Source organism: Bos grunniens, chromosome 11 (genome assembly GCF_055505025.1).
Source record: "Bos grunniens cultivar Pamir isolate PY7600 chromosome 11, Bosgru_T2T1.0, whole genome shotgun sequence".
NCBI classification, from domain to species: domain Eukaryota; kingdom Metazoa; phylum Chordata; class Mammalia; order Artiodactyla; family Bovidae; genus Bos; species Bos grunniens.
Window position 1 is genome coordinate 61,546,280 of NC_141175.1, and position 13,120 is coordinate 61,559,399.

Consider the following 13,120-nt stretch of genomic DNA (forward strand, 5'->3'; position numbering starts at 1 on the left):
GTGGCTATCTCTGGCAGAGAGTATATATTTTGAGGGAGTTCAAGGGTATCTTTTAGGATGCCTTAAATGTTTTATATCCTGACTTGCATTATGACTAGATGAATGTATGCATAATTTAAAATTCACTAGATTTTTACCATATATGTACATTTTTCCAAATAATGTATTACTTAGCTTTGCTTGTTTTTCAATTTATATGAACAGGGCCAGTTCATAATTTTTTGCTTGACATTATATTTGGGTAACTCTAGTGATAAAATCCTTCAGGAATAAGGAGAAACCAAGACATTCTAAGATGATGGAAAAGCAAGAGGACTTATGACTAGCAGAACTGCTCTAAAAGAAATGCTGAAGTCTGAAGGGACATGAAACTTGGAATTTTAGGGCTGAAGCAAGAGCAAAGGAATGTTTCCCTCTTTTGTATTTAAAGTGGGTTTCTTGTAAACAGGATACAGTTTGGTCTTTTTTTAATCCAACAAGATAATCTGTTACATATTAGGTTTATGTACATCATAACCCCTGGATGTTAACCATTAAAACAAACAAACAAAGATACAAAGAGATACAGCCAGATACTCAACGGAACTCTAAAAAAGTTCAAACAATTCAGAAGAAGGCAAGAAACAAGGAAATGAAAAAAAAAACAAAAAAGAGGGGACAAATGGACAATGAATGATAACATGGTAGATGTAAATTGCATCAAGCCAGTAGTTACTTAAAATTTGAATGGTATAAACACAACGATTGAAAAACGGATGATTCACTGGATTAAAAGCAAAACAAAACAAAATCCAATGACATGTCTATCAGAAGCCCATTTTAATTATACAGTAGAGAGGAAGAGTAAAGGGATGAAAAGATACAAATTATTAATCAAAAGCTGGAGTGACTATATTAATATCAGACAAAACAGACTTCAAAATAAGAAATATTACCAGAGATAAAGACAGGAACTACATAATGATAAAGAGGTCAATTCTTCCCAAAGAAATAACAATTCTAAATGTATATGCACCTGACAACAGATCTTCAAAATATACAAAGCAAAAAACAAATAAAACTAAAAGGAGACATAGACAGGTCCATAATTATACTTGGAGACTTCCAAAGTTTTACCTCTCAATAATGGACAGAACAAGTAGAACAGAAAATCAGCAAGAATACAAAAGACTTGAATGACCCTACCAACTGCCTTCCCCTAATGGGCATTTATACAACACCCTACTCAACTACAGCAGGATAAACATTATTTTTAGTACACGTGGAACATTCACTAAGATGGACCATATTAAGAAAAAATTTTAAATAAGTAAAGATAGACCATATCCTGGACCATGAAACAAACTTTAACAAAGTTAAAACCATACAGAGTATGTTCTCTGACCATAATGAAATGAAAATTCCTTGAGAATCCCAAATATTTGGGAATTCAGCAAAAATTGCTAAATAACACACAAGTCAAAGATGAAGTCACAAGGGAAACTAGAAGGCATTTTAATAAAATGAAAACAAAAACATGATGGCAAAATCTGTGGGATGCAGCTAACGAGCTCTTATAGGAAAGCTGATGGCATTAACTGCTTATATTTTTAAAAAAATGAAATATCTCAAATCAGTGATCTGACCTTATACTTTAAGGAAACTAGAAAAAGAAGAGAAAAGCAAACCCCTCAAAAGCAGAAGAATAAAAATAATAAAGAACATGAAGAAACTGAAAACAAAAATGACAGAGAAAATCTTAAAGCCAAATGCTGACTTTTAGAAGAGATTAATAAAACTGATAAGCCTCTACCCAATCTGCCCAAGTGCAAGAGAGAAGATATAAATTACCAACATAAGGTAATCGAAGGATTAAGCATAAGGATTTTAAAAAGCTTCATCACCACAGATCATATAGATATTAAAAGGATAATAAAGGGATATAACAAATAACTTTCGTCCTTAAATTAGACAAGTGAAATGGAACAATTCCTTGAAAGGCACAAACTCCCAAAGCTCCTTCAAGACACATTTAACCAAAAGAGAAAGGATTAGTTACCTGATTATATGTTTGATTTGTAGTAAGATACTACTTTCCAGGGTGATGTTCAAAGCACTTGTTAGGTACTGATTGAACGCCTCAAAGAACATTTCGTTCCCTTCTTCATACTTCCCATAGTTCTTTGAGTACTCCTTCTGAATGCAGTGATTGGTCAAGTGGCAGGTTTTATCTTGGAAATTATCCATATGATATGGTTCTGAAGCAGTCCGAAGGACACCCTCTCTATAGAGGTAGATATTAAACTGATGATCCACCAAGACCCAGCTTCTGCAAAGTCAAAAAAAAAAACACTATTTTATTCAAGTTATCCAAAGCTTCTCCATGTTCTATTTATCATCCCCACACCTTGACTATTCTGGGAGGAAACAGAGGAAGGAGGTAGTTTCTAAAATTATACGAGGTTACAAACTTCCCTGGTGATCCAGTGGTTAAGAAGCCGCCTTGCAATGCAGGGGACGCAGGTTTGATCCCTGGTCGGAGAGCTAAGATCTCACATGCCGTGGGGCAACTGAGCCTGCACACCACAACTAGAGAGAAGCCCATGCGCTGCAAGGAAGACCCAGTGCATCCAAAAATAAATAAACAAACATTAAAATAAATAAATAAAATTATATGAGGCAAGCCATGACAATTAGCCAAAAGAGCGAATTATCACGTGATGAGGCAAAGAAAACATTTCACCATAACTGACAAGGAGACTTTGGTCCATTCAAAAGATACAGTATTTTGAAGAGATCTGAGCGGGCTGGTTTTTGCAGTTAATATGAAACCCCCAGTTGCCAAGTTTGCTCGTTTAGTAATCTTAAGAAGACTGTTCCCACTGAAGCTGGTCTGATCAGGCTGGTGTTTGAGAAGCAGTAAGTCAAAGTGAAGGCATGAAGGTGAGAGAGTCCTGGTTGGGTGATGACAGCAAGGCCCAGAGCAAGCTGGGGCCAGGGCCATTCAGCTTTTGAAAGTACCCACAACCTCTTTCTCCTTGCCATGTCCTTTCTTGGAAACATAAAGTCCAAAACCCTAAGGTGTGTTAACAGAGGGAGGACACAGCCTTTAGCAGGGTCATGTGATCTGCTGTGTCTGACTATGTGTTCCGTGTATATCTCTTTGCTTCTTTCATAAGCAAGCCCCACACACTGATGCCCTTCCTTTTGGATCCACTAGTCATTTCCAGTAAAAAGAATATTAAAGGGACTTCCCCGGTGGACCAGTGGTTTAGAATCCCACCAACGCAGGAACATGGGTTCAATCCCTGGTCTGGGAAGATCTCACACGCCATGGGGCAACTAAGCCCATGTGCCACAACTACTGATGCCCAAAAGCCCTAGAACTGGAGCCTCTTGTGCTCCACAAGAGAGGCCACTGCAGTGAGAAGCCTGCGCACCACAACTCGAGACAACTAGAGAAAGGCTGTGTGCAGCAACAAAGACCCAGTACAGCCATAAATAGATAGTTTTTAAAAGAGAGAATACTAAAAGAAAAAGAGAGAGAGGAAATTCATCATCTTAGTAACATTTTATAGAGAGACAAGAGAAAGAGTGAAAGAAAAACAGAAAATGAAGTTAGAAACTCAGTCCCATTCAGCCACTCAAATTGAAAGTGCTAGTCACTCAGTCGTATCCAACTCTGTGCGACCCCATGGACTGTAGCCTGCCAAACTCCTCTGTCCATGGAATTCTCCAGGCGGAATAGTGGAGTGGGTTGCCATTCCCTTCTCCAGGGGATCTTCCCCACCCAGGGATCAATGCACTGCAGGAAGATTCTTCACTGTCTGAGCCACCAGGGAAGCCCAACTTGGGTGACACTGAATGCAGTCCAATACTTTCTCACACTCCAGATCACACTGCTCACCACACATGATTGCATTTTTCACAGATTCGAAAAACAAAAACTCCAGACGTGGATGCGTTACCGGATGTCAAACTTGCGATGACCAGGCTCCAGGAGCAGCGGGCGCTCCAGGTATTTCTGGATCACGTGCACCTGGCCTTGGTTGTCTATGAAATCCAACAGTTCTGTAGCGTCTGAGGAGATGAGGATGCCTTCACCTAACAGGGCAAAAGCAAAGCCAGATCAGTCCAGTTCATCCCAAGAGGAAAAAGAAAACTCTCCGCAAAGCCAGAAGGGAAATGCTGACAGCAGGAAAAAGCCGACAGGAGGCTGCTATTGGCCAGCTCACTTTTCTTCTCCATCCCTTCCCTCCTTCCATCTCTCACTCTTCTGTCTCCCTACAAAAGCACCTGCATTATCCAATCCCACTCTCTATTTACGTAGGATTGTAAACACCATCATGGCAGGCTACAACCATGAAATTTCATTTTGATGGATATTCAAAATCTGAGCGCTCTGAATACAGGCCACTACTCTTGGTCACTGGTGTCACGATAAAGGTTGTGTGTTGCTTATAACCAATAAACCCACTGGAAACACTATATTTTACAGAAACATCAGTAAGGTTACGGCATGAAGACAAATGTAATAGAACATTCTTGCAGCACTGTAATAGAAAACACTGGATACATTCAAAGTGTCCATCAACTGAGAGATAATCATACTGAGTGAAGTCAGTCAGACAGAAAAAGACAAATATCATAGGATACCACTAATATGTGAAATTAAAAAAAAAAGGTGCAAATGAACTTATTTGCAAAACAGAAATAGAGTCACAGATGTAGAAAACAATCTTATGGTTACCAGGGGTGAAAGGGGAGGGGGATAAACTGGGAGATTGGGATTTACCTGTACATACTCCTACATATTGGAAGAAGCACAAGCTGGAATGAAGACTGCCAGGAGAAATATCAATAACCTCAGATATGCAGATGACACCGCCCTTATGGCAGAAAGTGAAGAGGAACTAAAGAGCCTCTTCATGAAAGTGCAAGAGGAGAGTGAAAAAGTTGGCTTAAAGCTAAACATTCAGAAAACTAAGATCATGGCATCTGGTCCATTTTAAAGGAGATCAGTCCTGGGTGTTCATTGGAAGGACTGATGCTAAAGCTGAAACTCCAATACTTTGGCCACCTCATGCGAAGAGTTGACTCATTGGAAAAGACCCTGATGCTGGGAGGGATTGGGGGCAGGAGAAGGGGATGACAGAGGATGAGATGGCTGGATGGCATCACCAACTCAATGCATATGAGTTTGAGTAAACTCCGGGAGTTGGTGATGAACAGGGAGGCCTGGTGTGCTGCGATTCATGGGGTCACAAAGAGTTGGACATGACTGAGCGACTGAACTGAACTGAACTGAACTGAACTCCTACATATAAAACAGATACTAAGGACTTACTGTATAGCACAGGGAACTCTACTCAATACTTGATAATAACCTATATGGGAAAACAATCTAAAAAGAGTGGATATATGTTTATGTATAAGTGACTCACTTTGCTGTACACCTGAAACTAACACATTGTAAATCAACTATACTCCAATAAAAAGTGTCCCTCAACATTAAATAAATGATGCAATATTTTAAAAGAGCTTTGAGATATTTTACATACTATAAAATTCACCCTTTTAAAGTGTAAAATCTCTCACTGTTTCCATTATTTCCCCATCTATTTGCCATGAAGTGATGGGACCAGGTGCCATGATCTTTAGTATATTCGAGAGGTTTGCAACCATTACTACAATCTAATTTTAGAATGTTTTCATCACCTCCCTACAAACTTCATACCCACCAAGCACTTATACCCATTCCTTCCTCACCCAAGCCTCTGATGACCACTAACCTACTATCTATCTCCATAGGTTTGCTGAATCTAGAGACTTCATATAAATGGAAATAAATAGTAAGGGGTCTTTTTTGGTCTAGCTTCTTTCATTAACATAGTTTTTTTCAAGCTTCATCCATATTGCAGCATGTGTCAATATGCCTTTCCACCTTTCTATGACTAAATATTCCACTGTGTGGATGGCTACATCACATTTTTTTCAATTGATCAATCAATGGACATTTGGGTTGTATCCACTGTTGTTTGGCTTTTTAAAAAACTTCTATTTTGTATTGAAGTATAGTTGATTTTCAATGTTGTGTTAGTTTCAGGGGTATAGCAGAGTTGATTCGGTTATACATATACATATATCTTTGGGTCTTATAAAGGTGCTATGGAGATTTTAATCATAGTTTTTGTTTTCAAAAACTTTTGAAAAATGTTTCCATCTCTTTTGGAAATTAGCATCATTAGCCTTCTTTCTGACTAGACTGTGGGTCCATGAGCGCAAGAGAACCATGTCTGTCTCATTTATCTCTGTCTCCAAATGTTCATTATTTCTCTTATTCACCCATCCATCTATACATTCATTCATTCACTCAATATATATACTGATCCTCTGTTGATTGTCAGGTGCTATCCTGGTCCAAATAGGAAAAGGAGTTCATCAAGGCTGTATATTGTCACCCTGTTTATTTAACTTATATGCAGAGTACATCATGAGAAACGCTGGACTGGAAGAAACACAAACTGGAATCAAGATTGCCGGGAGAAATATCAATAACCTCAGATATGCAGATGACACCACCCTTATGACAGAAAGTGAAGAGGAACTAAAAAGCCTCTTGATGAAAGTGAAAGAGGAGAGTGAAAAAGTTGGCTTAAAGCTCAACATTCAGAAAACGAAGATCATGGCATCCGGTCCCACCACTTCATGGGAAATAGATGGGGAAACAGTGGAAACAGTGTCAGACTTTATTTTGGGGGGCTCCAAAATCACTGCAGATGGTGACTGCAGCCATGAAATTAAAAGATGCTTACTCCTTGGAAGGAAAGTTATGACCAACCTAGATAGCATGTTCAAAAGCAGAGACATTACTTTGCCAACAAAGTCAAGGCTATGGTTTTTCCTGTGGTCATGTATGGATGTGAGAGTTGGACTGTGAAGAAGGCTGAGCACCGAAGAACTGATGCTTTTGAACTGTGGTGTTGGAGAAGACTCTTGAGAGTCCCTTGGACTGCAAGGAGATCCAACCAGTCCATTCTGAAGGAGATCAGCCCTGGGATTTCTTTGGAAGGAATGATGCTAAAGCTGAAACTCCAGTACTTTGGCCACCTCATGCGAAGTGTTGACTCACTGGAAAAGACTCTGATGTTGGGAGGGATTGGGGGCAGGAGGAGAAGGGGACGACAGAGGATGAGATGGCTGGATGGCATCACTGACTCGATGGACATGAGTCTGAGTGAACTCCAGGAGTTGGTGATAGACAGGGAGGCCTGGTGTGCTGCGATTCATGGGGTCACAAAGAGTCGGACACGACTGAGCGACTGATCTGATCTGATCCTGGTCCCAGAGACAGTGCTGAGTACAAATATGACATGGTCTGACCCTGCTCTAATAGGATCTCTGTCTACTGTACTGCGTGGAGACTCGGGAGAATGGCCAAGAATAGGAGGACAGGGGGCAATGCTCCAGGTGACGGTGAAGGAGACTCAGATCCAAGATGGGCAGTGGAGACGATAAACAGTGGCTTGCTCTGAATATAGTGTGAAGTTACGCCAACTACACCCAGAATGCTAGGTACTACATGTTTGTTTAACAAGAATACAATTCATTCATTCAGCTATTCATTTCATTTTGTAATTCTCCAATAAAACAAATCCACACCACTAATCTCCTCAGCTCCTAAAGCGAAATGTCTTCTCTGTTTGGCATTAATTCTCTCTGTACCTCTGTCTGCTGCTGAGCATCACTCTCTGTCTTGTGTTGGGGAGGGTCCAGGGACCACCCAGGTGGGATCACCACCATGACCTGACGTGTCCTTCTGCCCAAGGCCTGCCTCACTCCTCGTTTCATGCCAGTCAAGTCCATGACATAAGGATGTAAGATGTCCTCTTGGTGGCCACCTGACTCCAGTCTCCACCCACAGGAGGAATCTGGAATACTGTAGACGATTATTTCCTCTTCCAATTCCCCCATTTACTATTGGAACAAAGCTAGGGGACAGTTCTGCAGAAGAATTCACAGGAGGGGAGGGAGAGGTAGGTGAGGCACATGAAGATTCTAGGTGATGCCCTTCTGTCTCACAAGTGGTGAAAAAGAAGGTGAGGTCCACTGGACCTGGGATAAAAATAAGTACCAATGTGTCAGGGGAAAGGATGGGGGAGGAAGGGACAGCTAGGGAATTTGGGATGGACATGTACACACTGCTGTATTTTAAATGGATAACAAACAAGGACCTACTGTACAGCACAGGGAACTTGATTCAATGTTATGTGGCAGCCTGGACAGGAGGGGAGTTTGGGGGAGAATGGATATATGTGTCTGTATGGCTGAGTCCTTTAGTTGTTTATCTAAACTAGAAAATCACAACACTGTTAATCAGCTATACCCCAATACAGAATAAAAAGTTTTTTTAAAAAAGAGATAATTACCAAAATGATGGTAATAGGTGTTTTAATTTGTAATAGAGGAATAATAGTATCTGTACATTCTAACTTTCTATAATGAACCCTTATTATTTATAAGATCAGAAATGAGGTTGGAAATAATAATGAAGTTGATTTTGACTCAAAAAAAAAAAATGAGTACCAATGGCCAGATGGTTTTTCAAGGCAATCAAAGAAGTGTAAGTTCAAAATGGAATGGTTTTTAAGATAGCATATAATAATAGTTATAGAGAGGGACCATGTCTATGTGATCATTACATTGGCTGCTGCTGCTAAGTCGCTTCAGTCGTGTCTGACTCTGTGCCACCCCATAGACAGCAGCCCACCAGGCTCCCCCGTCCCTGGGATTCTCCAGGCAAGAACACTGGAGTGGGTTGCCATTTCCTTCTCCAATGCATGAAAGTGAAAAGTGAAAGTGAAGTCGCTCAGTCGTGCTGGACTCCTAGCGACCCCATGGACTGCAGCCCACCAGGCTCCTCCGTCCATGGGATTTTCCAGGAAAGAGTACTGGAGTGGGGTGCCATTGCCTTCTCTGATTACATTGGCAACTGCCTTACTTTAAGCCTGAGTTATGACATACCTTCTGCCTTTAGTGCATTCACTCACACACATTTATTAAGTGCCTGAGGGGAAGGTACAGAGATGAAGAATACACAAAGTCTGTGTTTACATGGAGCTTGCAGGATTATGGAGGAGATGAAGAGATAAACTAACAAGTAATAGAGTGCTGGAAAAAGTTAGTGCAGGGATGGAAAATTAAAGCAGGGGAAAGGATAGAAAGCAATGGACATAGAGGCTATTTTAGATTAGAAAAGCCTTTCTGACAAGGCACCATCTGAGCTGAGAAACGAAAAACAGCCCATGGAAGCGCGTTCCAGGTACAGAGATGAATTTAAAGGATTTGAGGGACTCTAGGCAGGCTTCCTGGCTACAGTACAGGGAGCAAGGCCAAGGATAGGGGGTGAGATCAGAGATACGGGCAAATATCAAGTGGTGTCGACTTCCAGCAGGACTTGAGTTTATTCTAGTTGCCTCGGGGAGGCAGCTGGTACATCTTGAGTGGGGAGTAATATGATCATGTTTCCATTTTTAAAACATCACTGGGCCCGAAAGCAGGAGAACTGCTATGAAAAGGCATTGTAATTACCCAGGTTAGAGAGAACAGGAGCTTTGATGTCCAGTGAGAGCAGTGGAAATGGCAAGAAAAGTTCTATTGGAGACTTTATTTTAAAGGTAGAGTGAACAAGACTTGCTGATGTGTTAGAGACTGACTGTAAAGCAAAGAGCAGGCAAGAAGGACTCCCAGGTTTGGGGTTCAGAGGCCGGGTGAAAAGTGGGATCATGTCCTCCATGAGCAGGCAGAAAGAGGAGCAAGCTGGGGTGGGTATAGTTCGGAAGGAAACGAAAGGTTCTACATCAGACATATTAAGTTGAAAATGCTTACCATTGGGTTTGGGCTTAAAGAGAAAGCCCTCAGCTAGAAACACTTTTGCTTATTTTATTTTACTTTACTTTAGTATACAGTAAGTCCCCTACATACAAACCTTCAAGTTGCAAACTTTCAAAGATGAGAACGTGCGTTTGTATGTCAAAATCATGCAAGGCAGTTCACGTGTCTGGAGTACAATGTCACAGGCTGCGTCCCCTACAGGTGGCTCTGCAGCTTGTCCTTCGTCTCCTATTGCTGATGACCCTTCAGCTGTACCATCTCCCACCTCCTCTCCCTCCTCCATCAGTAACTCTTCTTGCCTGTTTACTCGATGCCAGCCCCTGGTGCCAGCTCTTGCACTATACTACTGTACTTTTCGAGGTACTGTACTGTGAGATGAAAAGTGTTTATTTTTTTTTATGTCTTATTTGTGTGGAAAGTATTATAAATCTATTACAGGACAGTACTATATGGCTGATTGTGTTAGTTGGGTACCTATGGGAAGATCCCCTGGAGAAAGGAATGGCTATTCACTCCAGTATTCTTGCCTGGAGAATCCCATGGACAGAGGAGCCTTTCCATGGGGCTGCTGATAGTTGGACACGATTGAGTGACTAAGCACACACACAAACAAATTGGGCTTATGAATGTGCTCTCAGAATGGAACTAATTCGAACATGGAGGATTTACTGTAAGTGATTTGGAGATACACATTTCTAGGTCATCAGAACCTAGATATTTTAAATTGTGTAACTAGATGTGGTCTCTATCCTTGAGGATTCAGATTAGTATAGTCACTCACCTAAAGACATCAGTTGAATCTAACAAAGCATATCAAGCACCCGCAGGGAAAGGAGAAGGGGCAGTGATGCCAACTCACCTTTGGCTCCGGCTGATGACTTTGCAATCCAAACGTTGCCCTCTCCCTCCTCTTTCTTTCTGTTATATGAAGCCAGGAAAAATTCTCTCTCGTCTGTCCTTGAACTATGGAATGGTGGATGGATTCCATTCTGAGCTGGAGCAACTGGGGTCTTAAGGTTGGTTGGGTAAATCACGTACGACTCGGGGAACCATGTGCAGGACTCAGCCAGTTCTGGGCTGGTTTTGATGAGCCTGGCAGACGATAGAAGGTCAGTCTCTCTTCTGAGGACAGTCTCTCCCTCTATTCAGAAAAGCCAGTGCTTCGCCCACAGCTCTCCAAGGAGGCATGGCCAGGGCACGGAGCTGGTCTCCTTATCCCACACCTCACTCTTGGCCTCACTGGGCAGACCTCCAATGGACCACAGAGCAGCACACAGCTGTTACACACGACCTTACAAGCACACTCCATGGAATTCCAAAGGGGCTTAATGTCCAGAACTTTAACTCCTCTTAAAATGCATCACCAAGGAAACTTAATCTGCAGTGATCCCAAAACAACATATTTCCAACAAATATGCCATAGCCAAGCTAGACCCGCACTAACAAAACCAAGTGGAGAACTGAGGAAACTATCTGGATTACTAGCAAAATACTACCTTGCCCCAACTCTGGAGAGAAAAGCTTAATACTTTGGAATTTAATTTAAAAGTATTAAAATACTTTTAGCTCAGCCTGGTTTCAGTGGCAGAGTAGGAATCTTTTTTTGGTGGGGGGAGAGGCAGCCCCATATAGCTTGCAGGATCTTAGTTCCCAGACCAGGGGATCGACCTGTGTCACTGGACTGCCAGGGAATTCCTAGGAAGAGTCTTTCTAATGAAACACAGGACTCTGGTGGTCATAACTCCAACACATCTTCTGCCTCCCAAATAACATAACAAGGGGGATATAATGTCAGGCACTTAATAAACACAAGGGCTTCCCTCGGCATCTCCTTCCCAGTGAGATCCCTAAGGGGAGGCACCAGCATCACCTTTCATGGATGAGGTACTGGGTCACAGAGAAGTGAATTTCCCAACATCATAAAGGTAGAGAGGAACAGGCAGGATGAAAGCCCTGAATTGTTGCCAAGTCCTAACTCTAAAACCATCCTTGGTCCCCAGGAATCAGAGGAGGGAAGAACCTACCCAAAGACACTCACAAGTGTCCCCTGAGCTGCACTTCCTGGTCTCTCTAAAATAGAAATGCCAGAGCCTGGTCTGTAATCAGCAAAACTCAGCTGGTGAGCCAACAGCAGAAATAATGAAAAGAAACTATAAATTGAGATTTTTAAATAAAGCTCTTCTCTGGTAGCTCAGTAAGGAATCCACCTGCAATGCAGGAGACCCCGGTTCAATTCCTGGGTCAGGAAGATCCGCTGGAGAAGGGACAGGCTACCCACTCCAGTATTCTTGGGCTTCCCTTGTGGCTCAGCTGGTAAAGCATCTGCCTGCAATGTGGGAGACTTGGGTTCGATCCCTAGGTTGGGAAAATCCCCTGGAGAAAGGGAAAGGCTACCCACTCCAGTATTCTGGCCTGGAAAATTGCATGGACTATAGGGGTCACTAAGAACGACTGAGTGACTTTCATTTTCACTTTCTTTTTAAGTCAGAGGCAATGGAATTTAAAGAACTCAAAACAAACAAACAAACAAACAAAACCCACCATACATCTCTACTCACAGACCATTTGGCTCTATCTGCACTGTCCAATATGGTGGCCATGAGCCACATGGAACTTTCAAGTGCTTCGCAGCACTTGAAAAGTGGCCAATGCAACTCAGGAACTGAATTTCCAATTGTGTCTAGTTTTAATTTAAAAGTTGAAGCATAGTAAGATATGTTTTCATGAAGCACAACAGTACTGCTTTGGCAAGACGATGTTTCCCTTTGATCACTGGATGACCTAAGACGCTGTTGTTGGAGGGTGGCCTGTGTGTCGGGGGCACATGCTGCTTCTGGTATTAAACATAAAAGCGTCACTGTTCTACTTGTGGACAATAGATGGATTCATGTGAATTGTTTTCCAGGCACTGATGAAACATTATAACATGCTTATTATGCTCATAGCACAAGTTATAGTAGTAGCCTTGTTGTTGTTGCTTACTCAGTAAGTTGTGTCCAACTCTTTATGACCCCATGGACTGTGGCCCTCCAGGTTCCTCTGTCCATGAAATTTCCCAGGCAAGAATACTGAAGTGGGTTGCCATTTCCTTCTTCAGGGGATTTTCCCGAACCAGGGATTGAACCTGTATTTTCTGTAGGTGATTCTTTGCCACTAAGCCACCTGGGAAGCCCTAGTAATAGCTAGGTAATCATAATTGGTAAACAAGCATAATTGTTTTTTTAATTAAAAAAAAATGTGTACAGAC

General features: G+C 41.8%; 1 protein-coding gene across 2 annotated transcripts in view; it reads right to left on the reverse strand.

Annotated features, from left to right (window-relative positions):
- TTL (tubulin tyrosine ligase) overlaps positions 1-13,120 on the reverse strand; it is a 36,679-nt gene that overhangs the window by 13,965 nt on the left and 9,594 nt on the right. For both annotated transcript variants that reach the window (XR_015136829.1, XM_086326665.1), the window contains exons 3-5: positions 10,733-10,965; positions 3,948-4,083; positions 2,039-2,308 (exon numbers count right to left, since the gene is read on the reverse strand). Coding sequence is in view for 1 of the 2 variants with exons in the window: in XM_086326665.1 (XP_086182791.1) it covers positions 2,039-2,308; positions 3,948-4,083; positions 10,733-10,965 (639 nt within the window). In the remaining variant the exon portion in view is untranslated. The remainder of the gene's footprint in view (positions 1-2,038; positions 2,309-3,947; positions 4,084-10,732; positions 10,966-13,120) is intronic.